The following is a 13,957-nucleotide window of genomic DNA, read 5'->3' as shown; positions in this document are numbered from 1 at the left end:
CAAGCTTGTAGTGCTATCAGATTCAGCCCACAGGCCTTGAGTTTGTCACATGAGGTTTAATTGGTTTCTACTTATGATATGATTTACACCTATGCATGCGGATGTGTATAATGAGCGTTACTTTGGAGTGTATTCTGATTTTGTTCATCTCAGGTTTGCATTCCGACACATGCCTGCATTTGCAATTCCTGCATGCTGCATTCTCCAAGCTGCCTGCGATCCATACTCTAAGGCAGTGTTTCTCAACCTGGGGGGTCGGGACCCCTCGGGGGGTCGTGAGGGGGTGTCAGAGGGGTCACCAAAGACCATCAGAAAACACAGTATATTCTTTTGGTCATGGGGGTTCTGTGTGGGAAGTTTGGCAGAATTGTATCATTGGTGAGCTTCAGAATGCTCTTTGATTACAGGTGAACTATAAATTCCAGCAACTACAACTCCCAAGGTCTGTTTTCCCCAAACTCCACCAGTGTTTGGGACGTCAAGGTCTGTTTTCCCCAAACTCCACCAGTGTTCACATTTGGGCATATGGAGTATTCATGCCAAGTTTGGTCCAGATACACCATTGTTTGGGTTAACAGTGCTCTCTAGATGTAGGTGAACTACAGCTCCCAAACTCAAGGTCAATGTCCACCAAACCCAGTATTTTCTGTTGGTCATGAGAGTTATATGTGCCAAGTCCGGTTCAATTGCATTGTTGGTGGAGTTCAGAATGCTCTTTGAATTTAAATGAACCATAAATCTCATCAACTACAACTCCCAAATGACAAAATCAATCCCCCCACAACCCCATCAGTATTCAAATTTGGGCATATTGGGTATTTGTGCCAAAATTGGTCCAGTGAATGAAAATACATCCTACATATCAGATATTTACATTATGATTCATACCATTAGCAAAATTATAGTTATGAAGTCGCAACAAAAATAATATTGTGGTTGGGGGTCACCACAACATGAGGAACTGCATTAAGAGGTCACAGCATTAGAAGGTTGAGAACCACTGCTCTAAGAGGTCAGCGTAAGGTGCACTCTTGTTTGCAAAACCAAGTCTTGCAGCCGTGCAAATTTCCCTTTCTGGGCGATTCTGCACAGAATGAATCCTTTGCCTCCTTCCTTGAAGCTCCCCTTGCTTTTCCCCATCCGTTCATCTCAGCCTTGGCGTGGGTGGTGGGATCGGAGGAGAAGAAGACAGTCCTTGGCTGGCTACCAAGGGAGGGATGCCTCCTCTCCCTTTGTGCATTCGCCTCCGCTTTCTTTCTTTCTTTCTCTCTCTCTCTGTGCCGCCGCAATGGGGATAGTTGAGCGAATCCTTGGGCTTTGCACACCCTCCTCCAACGCTGTTGCTGGGCTGTTGTGTCTTTGGGCAATTGAGGAGGGAGGGGGATAAACAAATGTGAAACCTGGGACAAGGTCAGGAGGAGGAAGGCTCCGTTCCTTCTTGGCTCTCCGAGCCTCAAGGCGAAAACCTGCCCTCTGGATGAGTCCAAATGGTGTGCTTTGATGGATGCACCCCTTTCTCACATATGCCTCGAAATATCTTTCTGTTGCACATCTTGATTCCAGTAAGGCCTTTGACAAGGTCCCCTTCATGACATAACTCACCAAGAGTCTACTAAAATGTGGGCTGGATATGCTCTTGTTCGGTGGATTGGGAATTGGTTGACCAGCCGAACCCAAAGCATGCTTCTTTCTAACGCCACCACTCTCTTCTTCCTGGAAAGAAGTGACCAATGGGAGGGTCACAAAAAGGGTTCTTTCTTGGGCCTTTCAGGGCTGTTATCTTTATTAATGACTTGGACCAAAGCTTTCTCAAGGCGGTGACACACTTTTTAGACTGGCATCATTTCGCAACACAGTTTTACTAGTGAAGGAGAGGTTAAACCACACAGGGGCAAATTTGGGCCCTCCTTCCAGGTGTTTTGGACTTCAACTCCCACAATTCCTAACCACATCAGGGCCTGAGGCAATTAGGAATTATGAGATTTGGAGTCCAAAACACTTGGAGAGAGGGCCCAAGCTTGATCTTGGCTGGTCTAGAACAAAGGAAGCCATAGTCTGATCTTGGAAGCTAAGCCAAACTGCTTCTAGTTAGTTCTTCGTGGGGAGAGTGCCAATGAATGTGGGGTGCTGTAGGCTCTACTTCAGAGGAAGTAACTGGCAGAGGCCCTGCTCACGCTCCCACCTCCTTCGCAGGTGCGATTGGTGGGGACGAGGGAGAGGGCCTTCTCGGTGGTAGCCCCTCGACTCTGGAATTCACTCCCTAAGGACATCAGACATGCCCCTACGCTGGCAGTCTTTAGGAGGAGCCTGAAAACATGGTTGTTCCAGTGTGCCTTCTCAGACTAAGGAAAACTTTAATATTGATTTAGGATTGTCTGTGCGCCCTCATCTTTCTCTGAAAACCCTTTCCTAGTTCACCTCCTTGCTCATGTACAGCATTGTTAAATTTTAATTATTACATTTGGCCCGTCCATAAGGTTTTTAAATGCTGTATGTTATTATTGTTATTGTTTATTGCTTATTGTGTATTTTTATTTTGAGTTTTATTTTATTTTAATTGTTGTATTGATTATTTGTTGTTGCCTTTGTTTATTGATGTGCTGTGGGCTTGGCCTCATGTAAGACGCACCAAGTCCCTTGGGGAGATGGTAGTGGGGTACAAATAAAGTTTTTTTATTATTATTATTAAAACCGTTCCTCCATATTCTTTGCTAAGGAAAAGCCTATGAAATTAAGGGTGTTGCCTTAAGTCAGTGTTGCTCAACCTGGGAGTCGGGAGGGTTGCGAGAGGGTGTCAGAGGGGTTGCCAAAAACCATCAGAAAACACAGTATTTTCTGTTAGTCATGGGCGTTCTGTGTAAGAAATTTGGCTCAATTCTATTGTTGGTAGGGTTCAGAATGCTCTTTGACTGTAGGTGAACTATAAATCCCAGCAACTACAACTCCTAAATGTCAAGGTCTCTTTCCCCCAAACTCCACCAGTGTTCACATTTGGGCATATTGAATATCTGTGCCAAGTTTGATCCAGATCCATCATTGTTTGAGTCCACAGTACTCTCTGGATGTAGGTGAACTACAACTCCAAAACTCAAGGTCAATGCCCACCAAACCCTGACAGTATTTTATGTTGGTCATGGGAGTTCTGTGTGCCAAGTTTGGTTCAATTCCATCATTGATGAAGATCAGAATACTTTTTTTTTTATTGTAAGTGGACTAAACATCCTGGCAACTACAACTCCCAAATGACAAAATCAATCCCTCCCCCAACCCCACCAGTATTCAATTTTAGGCATATGTCTATTTGTGCCAAATTTGGTCCAGTGAATGAAAATACATCCTGCATATCAAATATTTAGATTACGATTCATAACAGTAGCAAAATCACAGTTACAAAGTAGCAACAAAAAAGTTTTATGGTTGGGGGTCACCGCAACATGAGGAACTGTATTAAGGGGTCGTGGCATTAGGAAGGTTGAGAAATACTGACTTAAATTCACAGGAAATTAGCTTTTTAGTAGGTTATTATCCCTGATATTTCTTGAGATGCATGGAAACTCAGCTTCCAGGATTCTGACCAGTGAGTGCCAAGGTTTTCAAAGAAAGTTGCAGGCAGGGGGTATTCATGTGTCCAAGTGGTATTCGTGCTTAAGCCACTGAGCCCGGGGATTGTGGGAGTTGAAGTCCAAAACACCTGGAGGGCCGAAGTTTCCCCATGCCTACTGTAGAGTGTGCTATTTATGTTTTTCGGTAGCCCAAATGCCTTTGCAAGCTAGAATAACCAAGGTTCCACTTTTCAATCAACTCTATTTTCTGTCTACTGTCATGTTCCCAACTCATCCAGGAAGCGGGGGCCTGTATTTTGACGAGCTTCATGTAAAAGTAGGTTCAGTATGCCAGTATGCCACCCATTCACCCTTTGCAGATAGGTTCGTGCAGGAAACACTGTGCTCCTTTTCCCTGGAAGCAAGATCCCATGATGATGATGATGATGGTGATGGTGATGATGATATTTAGATCTCACTTTCTTAAATGAGATGCAAAGCACATGGCCCTTGTTCCCCCTCCATGCTGATTCAAAGGTATCATGACAGGAATAGGAGATGTATTTTCTCCTTTTTCCTTGTCCTTTTCCTTTCCTTTCTTTTACCTTTCTTTTTTCTTTCTTTTCCTTTTTTATCTTTCCTTTCCTTTTCCTTTCCTATCTTTCCTTTCCTTTCCTTTCTTTACCTTTCCTTTCCATCTTTCCTTTCTTTTCCTTTCTTTTCCCTTCCTTTCCCTTCTATTCCTTTCTCCTTTTCCTTTCCTTTCCTTCCTTTCCTTTCCCCTTCCCTTCCTTTTCTCTCTTTCCTTTCATTTCCTTCCCTTTTTATCTTTCCTTTCCATTTCCTTTCCTTTCCTTTCTTACCTTTCCTTTACCTTTTTTCTTTTCCTTTCCTTTCCTATCTTCCCTTCCCTTCTTTTTCTTTCCTTTCTTTCCCTTCCCTTCCTTTTCTTTTCCGCCTTCCCTTCCCATACCAACCCAACCCCTTCCCTCCCATTCCCATTCCCTTCCCATTCCCATTCCATTCCCCCATTCCTTTCCTTCTCCCCCCCTTTCCCTTCCCTTCCATTCATTTCTTTTCTTTTTCTTTACCTTACTTTCCTTTCCTTTCTTAGCTTTCCTTTCTTTCCTTATCCTTCCTTTCTTTTCCTTTACTTTTCCTTCCCTTTCTCCCTTTTACTTTTACTTTCTTTTCTTTTTCCTTTTCTTTTCCTTTCCTTTTCTTTCCGATCTTTCCTTTTTTTTCTTTCCTTTCTTTTCCTTTTGCTTTCCCTTCCCTTCCTTTTCTCCCTTTCCTTTCCTTTTCTTTCCTTTTCTCCCTTCCATTCCCTTCTTTTTCTCCCTTCCCTTCCCTTCCCATCTCATCCCTTCCCCATTCCATTCCATTCCATTCCATTCCCCTATTCCTTCCCTTCATTTCCCCCCTCTTTTCCTTCCCTCCTATTCATTTCCTTTCTTTTTCTTTCCATGGAGGTTCCTTCTTTGGAAGCTTTTAAAGAGAGACTGCGCGTGCATCTGTCAGGGTACTTTGCTTTCTTGCATGGTAGAAATGGGGTTGGACTAGATGCCCCATGTGATCTCTTCCAGCTCCTATGATTCTATTATTCCCTTCCTTCCCCTTTCCCCCATTCCCTCCCGACCGCCTTCCCCAGCAGACCCCCCCCCCCCCCCATTCACCCTTGTGATCCTAACACTGTGCCTTGCCTGTGTGCTTTCAGGGGGCAGATGGTCTCTCGGAGCCGGAGGGCCTGGCTCTCAAGCGCGTGGCGGTGGTGGAGGACTTCTTTGACATCATCTACTCGATGCACGTGGAGAGCTCCGCCGAGCCAGGGAAGGCGCCCAAGCATGCTGGGCAGAAGAAGACCTACCGAGCGGTGAGTGTCCCGTCCTTGTCAAACACACACACACATACACCCTCCAAAATGGCCTTGCAGTGGCTGGTCCAGTGGAGTTGATGACGAAGGACCATTGCTTCAGTGCTGGTGGTCTTTGCTTCTTCCAGCATGCTGACATTTGTCTGCTTATCTTCCCAAGAGATTTGCAGGATTTTTCGGAGGCAACAGTGATGGAATAGTTCTAGTTGCATGTGACGTCTGTAGACTGTCCACGTCTCACAGGGTTGGGAGGACAATAGCTTTATAGACAAGCACCTTGGTATTCCTATGGATGTCCCCATCCTCAAACACTCTCTGCTTCATTCGGAAAAATGCTGCACTCGCAGAGCTCAAGCAGTGTTGTATTTCAGTGTCGATGTTGACTTTGGTGGAGAAGTGGCTGCCAAGGGAGTGGAAATGGTCAACATATTCTAATGTTACACCACTAAGCTGTATTTCTGGCATTGGAGAGGGATTGGCTGGTAACTCCTGGAAGAGCACTTTGGTTTTCTTGATGTTCAATGACAGGCCGAGCTTCTCGTATGCTTCTGTGAAGGTGTTTAGAGTGGCTTGTAGGTCTTCTTCTGAATGCGCACAGACGGCATTGTCATCAGCATACTGGAGTTCCACTGCTGGAAGAGCACTTTGGTTTTCTCAATGTTCAATGACAGGCCGAGCTTCTCGTATGCTTCTGTGAAGGTGTTTAGCGTGGCTTGTAGGTCTTCTGAATGTGCACAGACGACATTGTCATCAGCATACTGGAGTTCCACTGCTGGAAGGGCACTTTAGTTTTCTCGATGTTCAATGACAGGCTGAAGGTGTTTAAAGTGGCTTGTAGGTCTTCTTCTGAATGTGCACAGACGGCATTGTCATCAGCATACTGGAGTTCCACTGCTGGAAGAGCACTTTGGTTTTCTCGATGTTCAATGACAGGCTGAGCTTCTCGTATGCTTCTGTGAAGGTGTTTAGCGTGGCTTGTAGGTCTTCTTCTGAATGTGCACAGACGACATTGTCATCAGCATACTGGAGTTCCACTGCTGGAAGAGCACTTTAGTTTTCTCGATGTTCAATGACAGGCCGAAGGTGTTTAGAGTGGCTTGTAGGTCTTCTTCTGAATGCGCACAGACGACGTTGTCATCACGAACCTCATTGTCATTCCCAACATCCAGAGTACCCTGATCATTAGACACAATCACAGGCTGAACTCCAACACCCTGTCACTTTTGCCACCCAAGGCCTCCAGTTTCTTGTCACTCTCCTGCTCTGTTTACTCCTGGCGTCTGGAGGAGCTTTCCATGGCCAGTGGGGCATTCTTTGCCTTCAACAGCTTGCAGTTTGGTTTCCTGCAACGTTTGGGTTTCTGGCTGGGGAAAAAGTGGGGGGAAAGCATCCAGGCAGTGGGGAGGTCATGGTTGGGGATTTCATGTCCAGCTGGAGCCTTTGCCTGAGTGCTGGCTGGGCCAGGGGGCTTCCTGAATGGCAGGCCTACCCTCCCCTTCCCCAGCTGGGCCCTGCTTCTTGCCCCCGGCATCATTGTGCTTGGCCGCTCTACGTCTCCCTCTCCCCCGTCCATCCCTGCAGTCGGTCGGGCGCCATTGTGTGCTCCGATTCTCCTCGCCTGTTTGCAGGTGACCTCTCCATAATAGAAGAGGGCAAAGCCACCAGCAGAAGGACAATCCGGAGGCGGCCCCTTCCCCTTCCCCATCTCGGACCTCCCCTCATGCCTTCAGTTTGAGGCTTGGTGGCTAATCTCTGCCTTGCAGGATGGATCCGTCTGCCTTTTCCACAGGCCGTCCCTTCCCCTTTGCACTCCATCCCTCGGCTTGAGCTGCTTTCATCACATTAGCTGCCGGCTATCCCCTCCTGACCCGGCTGGGCTTGGCTCTTCCATGTCTGCCCTCCCCGGCGGCCCCATTGAGCCCAGGATGGGACAGGAGTCGTCTCCCCATTCGAGGGACAACACTCCGTATCCTTGAAAGCCAAGAGAGTGATGCACCAAGAGGAGGCATCCACACAGTGGAATAAATGCAGTTCAGCATCCCTTGGACTCCCACGGCTCGTTGCTATGGAATCCTGGGAGCTGTAGTTTTACAAGATCTTAGGCCTTCTCTGCCAAAGGGTGACTCACCAAACTATAGCTCCCATTCTATAGCAATGAGCAATGGCAGTTAAACTGCTCAAAGGCACCATTGCTGCATATGTTCCAAAAGGGCAAAGGACTCTGCACATGCTCAAAGGAACAGTTCCTTTATATATTCCAAAGGACAAGGGACTCTGCGTGTGCTCAAAGGCAACATTGCTGCATATGTTCCAAAGGGACTCTGCACATGCTCAAAGGCACAGTTGCTGCATATGTTCCAAAAGGGCAAAGGACTCTGCATATATTCAAAGGTACCATTGATTCATATATTCCAAAGGGCAAGAAACTACGCATATGCTCAAAGCCACCATTGCTACATATGTTCCAAAAGGGCTAAGGATTCTGCACGTGCTCAAAGGCACCATTGCTGAATATCTTCCAAAACAGGTAGGGACTCTGCACATGTTCAGAGGTATCATTGCAGCATATATTCCAAAACAGGCAGGGACATTGTACATACTCAAAGGCACCATTGCTGCATATATTCCAAAAGGGCAAGGGACTCTGCACATGTTCAGAGGTATAATTGCTTCATATATTCCAAAGGGCAAAGAACTCTGCACATGCTCAAAGGCAGTATTGCTGCATATACACCAAAAAGGCTAATGACTCTGCATGTGCACAAATGCACCATTGCTACATATATTTCAAAAGAGCTAAGGATTTTGCACATGCTCAAAGGCACCATTGCTGCATATACTCCAAAGGGGCTAGGGACTCTGCACGTGCTCAAAGACACCATTGCTGCATATCTTCCAAAAGAGCAAGGGACACTCTGCACATGCTCAAAGGCACCATTGCCATGTACGTTCCAAAAGACCCATTAGCTCAGTGTTGGGGGGGGGGGGTCACGAAAACTTGCACAACAGTAAAAGGTTTCTGAGTGCCACCTGTTTCTTTGAGCAACAACATGCAGTGTTTACAGTGGACTCTGCAAAAATGCTTTGACTGTACTCCACAGAAAAAGGAAAACTGTTTTGTTTAGCAAGCCTTGCAAATGCTGGTTTATTATCAGGAAATGTTTGACTTTCATACCTATTTTGTAGAGCCAGATACCTGGGGTCACGTAAAAAGGTATAGGGTGGGAAAGGGTCACAAATGAAGCCCTGCTGTAAGGCACAGTTGCTGCTCACGTTGCAGGATTCAACCTTGGGACTGGAAATATGTTTGGAGCCTTAAACCGGCATGAGATCTGACCTGAGTCGAGCCCTGCCACCTGTTTGCCCCTGCGTTTGTGACAGACAGTTTGGGGAAGTTGAATGCTCAGCACAAAGAGCTCCTTTTGTCTTTGGAGTCAAACCACTTCCTCATATTTTGAGTTCAGGCCACAAGGGTTGCGATCCTTTCTGCTGGTGGAGGAAGCAGTGGGCGTAAAGCAGCACCATTCCTTGCATCTTCAGGAGAAGAAGGCTGACAGCTTTTCATAGCTAGCTTTTCCAAAGCCAGGCTTCTGGAGGGGCTTCTGGAGGCAACGTTACCTGTCGAGGATGGTTTGGACAATTGCCTCCATTGTGGCCATTGGAGAAACATCATCTGTCCATATATCTGTCTGTCATGTCTATCAGTCTATTTCAGTGGTTCTCAACCTTCCTAATGCCACGACCCCTTAATATGCTTCCTCGTGTTATGGTTTGTTCATTCATTCAGCTGTCTCCGACTCTTCGTGACCTCATGGACCAGCCCACGCCAGAGCTCCCTGTTGGCCGTCACCACCCCCAGCTCCTTCAAGGTCAGTCCAGTCACTTCGAGGATGCCATCCATCCATCTTATTTATTTATTATTTATTTTATTTGATGCATTTATTAACCGCCATTCTCAGCCCTTTAGGGCGACCCTTGGTCGGCCCCTCTTCCTTTTGCCTTCCACTTTCCCCAGCATAATTGTCTTCTCTAGGCTTTGCATGTTATGGTGGCCCCCATCCATAAAATTAGTTTCATTGCTACTTCATAATTGTCATTTTGCTGCTGTTATGAATAGTAATGTAAATATCTGATATGCAGGATGTATTTTATTCACTGGACCAAATTTGGCAAAAATACCCAATACACCCAAATTTGAATACTGGTGGGATTGGGGGAGGGTATTGATTTGTCCCATGAGAGTTGTTGTTGCTGGGATTTATAGTTCACCTAAAATCCAAGGGCATTCTGAACTCCACCAACGATGGAATTGAATCAAACTTGGCACACAGAACTCCCATGACCAACAGTAAATACTGGAAAGGTTGGGTGGGCATTGTCCTTGAGTTTTGGGAGTTAAAGTTCACCTACATCAAGAGAGCACTGTGGACTCAAACAATGATGGATCTGGACCAAACTTGGCACAAATTCTCAATATGCCCAAACGTAAACACTGGTGGAGTTTGGGGAAAATAGACCTTGATATTTGGGAGTTGTAGTTGCTGGGATTTATAGTTCACCTACAATCAAAGGGCATTCTGAACCCTACCAACGATCGAATTGGGCCAAACTTCCCACACAGAACCTCCATGACCAACAGAAAATACTGTGTTTTCTGGTGGTCTTTGGTGACCCCTCTGACACCCCCTCGCGACCCCTCCAGGGGTCCCGACCCCCAGGTTGAGAAACACTGGTCTATTTAGTTATTATTCCTTTAAGACATTTCTGACTTATGGCAACCTTCCCACTGGATTTTCTGGGTCTGAGAATTGTGTGACCCACTCATTGGATTCCCACAGATGAGCAGGGATTTAATAACAATAATAATAATAATAATAATAATAATAATAATAGTAATAATAATAATAATAATCCTTTATTTATACCCTGCTAACATCTCCCGAAGGACTTGGCGCGGCTTACAAGAGGCTGAGGCCCAACACATCAGTAAAACAACAGCATAACAAATACAACAATAAATAAACTCATAAAACAAGCAATAAACATTAAAACAATAGCAATAAACATTAGACTATAACACCACGACACATTTAAAACTAAGGCTGGGCCAAATGTAATGATTAAATTTTTTTAAATGCTGAACATGACAGGTGAAATGGATAGGTTTTTGGAGATAGGTGCGGTGTGCAGACAATCTTAAGTCTCTAGTAAAGTGCATTTGGGACATGATGCTATGAGTTTCCTATTCTGGGAGGGCACACTGGAACAACCACGTCTTCAAGCTCTTCCTAAAGACTGCCAATGTGGGGGCTTGTCTGATATCCTTGGGGAGAGAGTTCCAGAGTCAGGGGGCCACCACGGAGAAGGCCCTGTCCCTCGTCTCCACCAAGCGCGCTTGCGACGCAGGTGGGATCGTGAGCAGGGCCTCTCCAGATAATCGGAGAGATCGTGTGGGTTCATATACAGAGATGCGGTCACGCAGGTAGGCGGGTCCCAAACCGTTCAGGGCTTTGTAGGTAAGCACCTGCACCTTGAATTGGAGCCGGAAAATAAACGGCAGCCAATGGAGGTCCTTAAACAGAAGGGTTGACCTCTCTCTTTGGAGTGTATCTACACTGTAGAATTAATACGGTTTTGACACCAGTTTAACTGCTATGGCTTCATGCTATGGAACCATTGCAGTTGGGAAAAGCACCAACACTCCTTGGGAGGGAAGGTTTGCAAAGCTACAATTTCCATTACAGCGTTTTTCAATCTGGGGGTCGGGACCCTGTGGGGGGGGGTCACAAGGGGGTTTCAGAGCATTTTCTGTTGGTCATGGGGGTTCTGTGTGGGAAGTTTGGTCCAATTCTATCATTGGTGGGATTCAGAATGCTCTCTGATTGTACAAATCCTAGCAACTACAACTCTCAGATGTCAAGGGCTATTTCCCCTGAACTCCACCATATTTGGGCATATTGAGTATTTCTGCCAAGTTTGTTCCATCATTGTTTGAGTCCACAGTGCTCTCTGGAAGTAGTTGAACATAGGCGATCCCTCGCTGTCCAAGTAGGATTGTCTTCCAAGATCAGTGTGCTGGCTGTGGGTCCATAGGTGACTGTGAAGCCCTATTCTTGATCTGCATCTTCTCCCATAGCGAGTGAGGGTAACCTTTAAAAAGGGCACCCTTATGGTGCATCTACACTGTAATTACTTACTTAGGTGATCCCTCATAGTCTGAGGATGATGGTTCTCCAAGTTTGGTGTCCTGGCGGTGGGTCCATAGGTGACTGTGGAGCCCTATTCTTGACTTGCATGTTCTCCCGCAGTGAGGGCATCGGTTTCCAGACGGAAGGCGGTCCCGGTCAGGGCTGGCTTGACGTGCCTTCCTCTTGGCACCTTTCTCTCTTTTGCCCTCCATTCGTGCCTCTTCAAACTCCACAACTGATCACAGCTTACTTACTTACTTAGGCAATCCCTCGTTTTCTGAGGATGATTGTCTTCCAATATTCTTGTGGGTCCGTATGTGGCTGTGGAGCCCTATTCTTGCTCTGCATCTTCTTCCGCAGTGAGGGCATTGGTTTCCAGACAGAAGGTGGTCCCGGTTGGGGTTGGCTTGACGCGCATTCCTCTTGGCACGTTTCTCTCTTTTGCCCTTCATTTGTGCCTCTTCAAATTCTGCAGCACTGCTGGTCACAGCTGACCTCCAGCTAGAGCTGGATCTCGTTCCATCTCTGTATTTTGGAGGGGGAAAAACATCAATTCCCAGTTCTCAGTGTTTCTGCCAGAGTTTTTAAGGTTGGCTTTGAGCCCATATTTAAATTTCTTTTCCTGTCCTCCAACATTCTGTTTTCCGTTCTTGAGTTCGGAGTAGATCAACTGCTTTGGGAGACAGTGATCGGGCATTTGGACAATGTAGCCGGTACAGCGGAGTTGATGGCGGAGGACCATCGCTTCAGTACTGGTGGTCTTTGCTTCTTCCAACACGCTGACATTTGTCCACTTGTCTTCCCAAGAGATTTGCAGGATTTTTCGGGGGCAGCATTGATGGAATAGTTCCAGGAGTTGCATTTGACGTCTGTGGACAGTCCACGTTTCGCAGGCATATAGCAGAGTTGGGAGGACAGTAGCTTTATAAACAAGCACCTTGGTCTCCCTACGGATGTCCCGGTCCTCAAACACTCTCTGCTTCATTTGGAAAAATGCTGCACTCTCAGAGCTCATTCGGTGTTGTATTTCAGTGTCAATGTTGACTTTGGTGGAGATGTGGATGCCAAGGGAGCGGAAATGGTCAACATTTTCTAACATGACACCATTAAGCTGTATATCTGGCATTGGAGACGAATTGCCTGGTGACTGCTGGAAGAGCACTTTGGTTTTCTCGATGTTTAATGACAGGCCGAGCTCCTCGTATGCTTCTGCGAAGGTGTTTAGAGTGGCATGTAGGTCTTCTTCTGTAGAATCTAGATCTACACTGTGGGACGAATGCAGTTCAACACAACAGGGTATGGAATCCTGGGGTTTGTTGTTCAGTGATGCCACAGCACTCTTTTGCAAAGATGGCTTATAAATCTATAGCATGGAGCCATGGTGGTGAAACGGTGTCAAACTGCATTCGTTCTACAGTGTGGATGCACCTTTGGGAATGTGATGCTCTGGACTCCTTTGTGGAAGAAGGATGGGATAGAGATACATTGAAGAAACAGCAGCTGTAGGTGGAATGTTTTGGACGTCCAAAACATCCCTCTGGGGAAATGCAGTCACACTTAGAGACCCGGCTTATAGACTGACACGGTTTGTTCTTTCCTTCCGTCATGTGATGAATCTATTCATTGCAAGAACTAGATAGAAAAATGTAGGGAAGCAGAATATTTTGGTCACATCTGCCCTGGAGACTGGGGCTTCATGGCTTCAATTGACAAGTGTAAGCCTCTGGAGCAGGCATGGGCAAACTTGGGCCCTCCAGGTGTTTTGGACTTCAACTCCCACAATTCCTAACAGCCGGTAGGCTGTTAGGAATTGTGGGAGTTGAAGTCCAAAACACCTGGAGGGCCCAAGTTTGCCCATGCCTGCTCTAGAGACTGGGACACAATGGAGACATGGATTAGAATGGCAGGAAAAGAGATTCGGCTCGTTTCCCGGTCACCATCCTTGCAGCGTCTTGTTGTCTCCGAATGGCATCCTTTGCTTCGTAGTTCTTGCTAATGCAAGAACTCCTTGAGAGGAAGAACGTTTAGGCAGGCTCAACCGAAGAGGAAAGAAGAAAGGTGAGATATTTTTCAGCAGAATGGCAACCATTTTGGCATCCTTTGCCAGCATGCAAGCAACCAAGCCCTCCTTCTCTCTGCTCTTTGCCCTGCTGCTCTCATCTTGACAGCAGAAAATTGGGTTTTGCTGCCACTTAGTGGAGGTACATATCTCTGTATGTATGTTTACATATATATATAGAAGGACATTTTCTTCCCTTGGTTGTTGTAGGTTTTTTCGGGCTATATGGCCATGTTCTAGAGGCATTTTCTCCTGGCATTTCGCCTGCATCTATGGCAAGCATCCTCAGAGGTAG

General features: G+C 46.3%; 1 protein-coding gene across 1 annotated transcript in view; it reads left to right on the top strand.

The window, feature by feature from the left end:
- NOL4L (nucleolar protein 4 like) overlaps positions 1-13,957 on the top strand; it is a 202,751-nt gene that overhangs the window by 64,019 nt on the left and 124,775 nt on the right. Inside the window, exon 2 of the mRNA XM_060771821.2 lies at positions 5,260-5,415. Coding sequence (XP_060627804.2) covers positions 5,260-5,415 — 156 coding nt within the window. The remainder of the gene's footprint in view (positions 1-5,259; positions 5,416-13,957) is intronic.

Source organism: Anolis sagrei, chromosome 4 (assembly GCF_037176765.1).
Source record: "Anolis sagrei isolate rAnoSag1 chromosome 4, rAnoSag1.mat, whole genome shotgun sequence".
NCBI lineage: Eukaryota > Metazoa > Chordata > Lepidosauria > Squamata > Dactyloidae > Anolis > Anolis sagrei.
The sequence above is the reverse complement of the archived record's forward strand: the minus strand, read 5'-3'. Positions and strand labels throughout refer to the sequence as shown.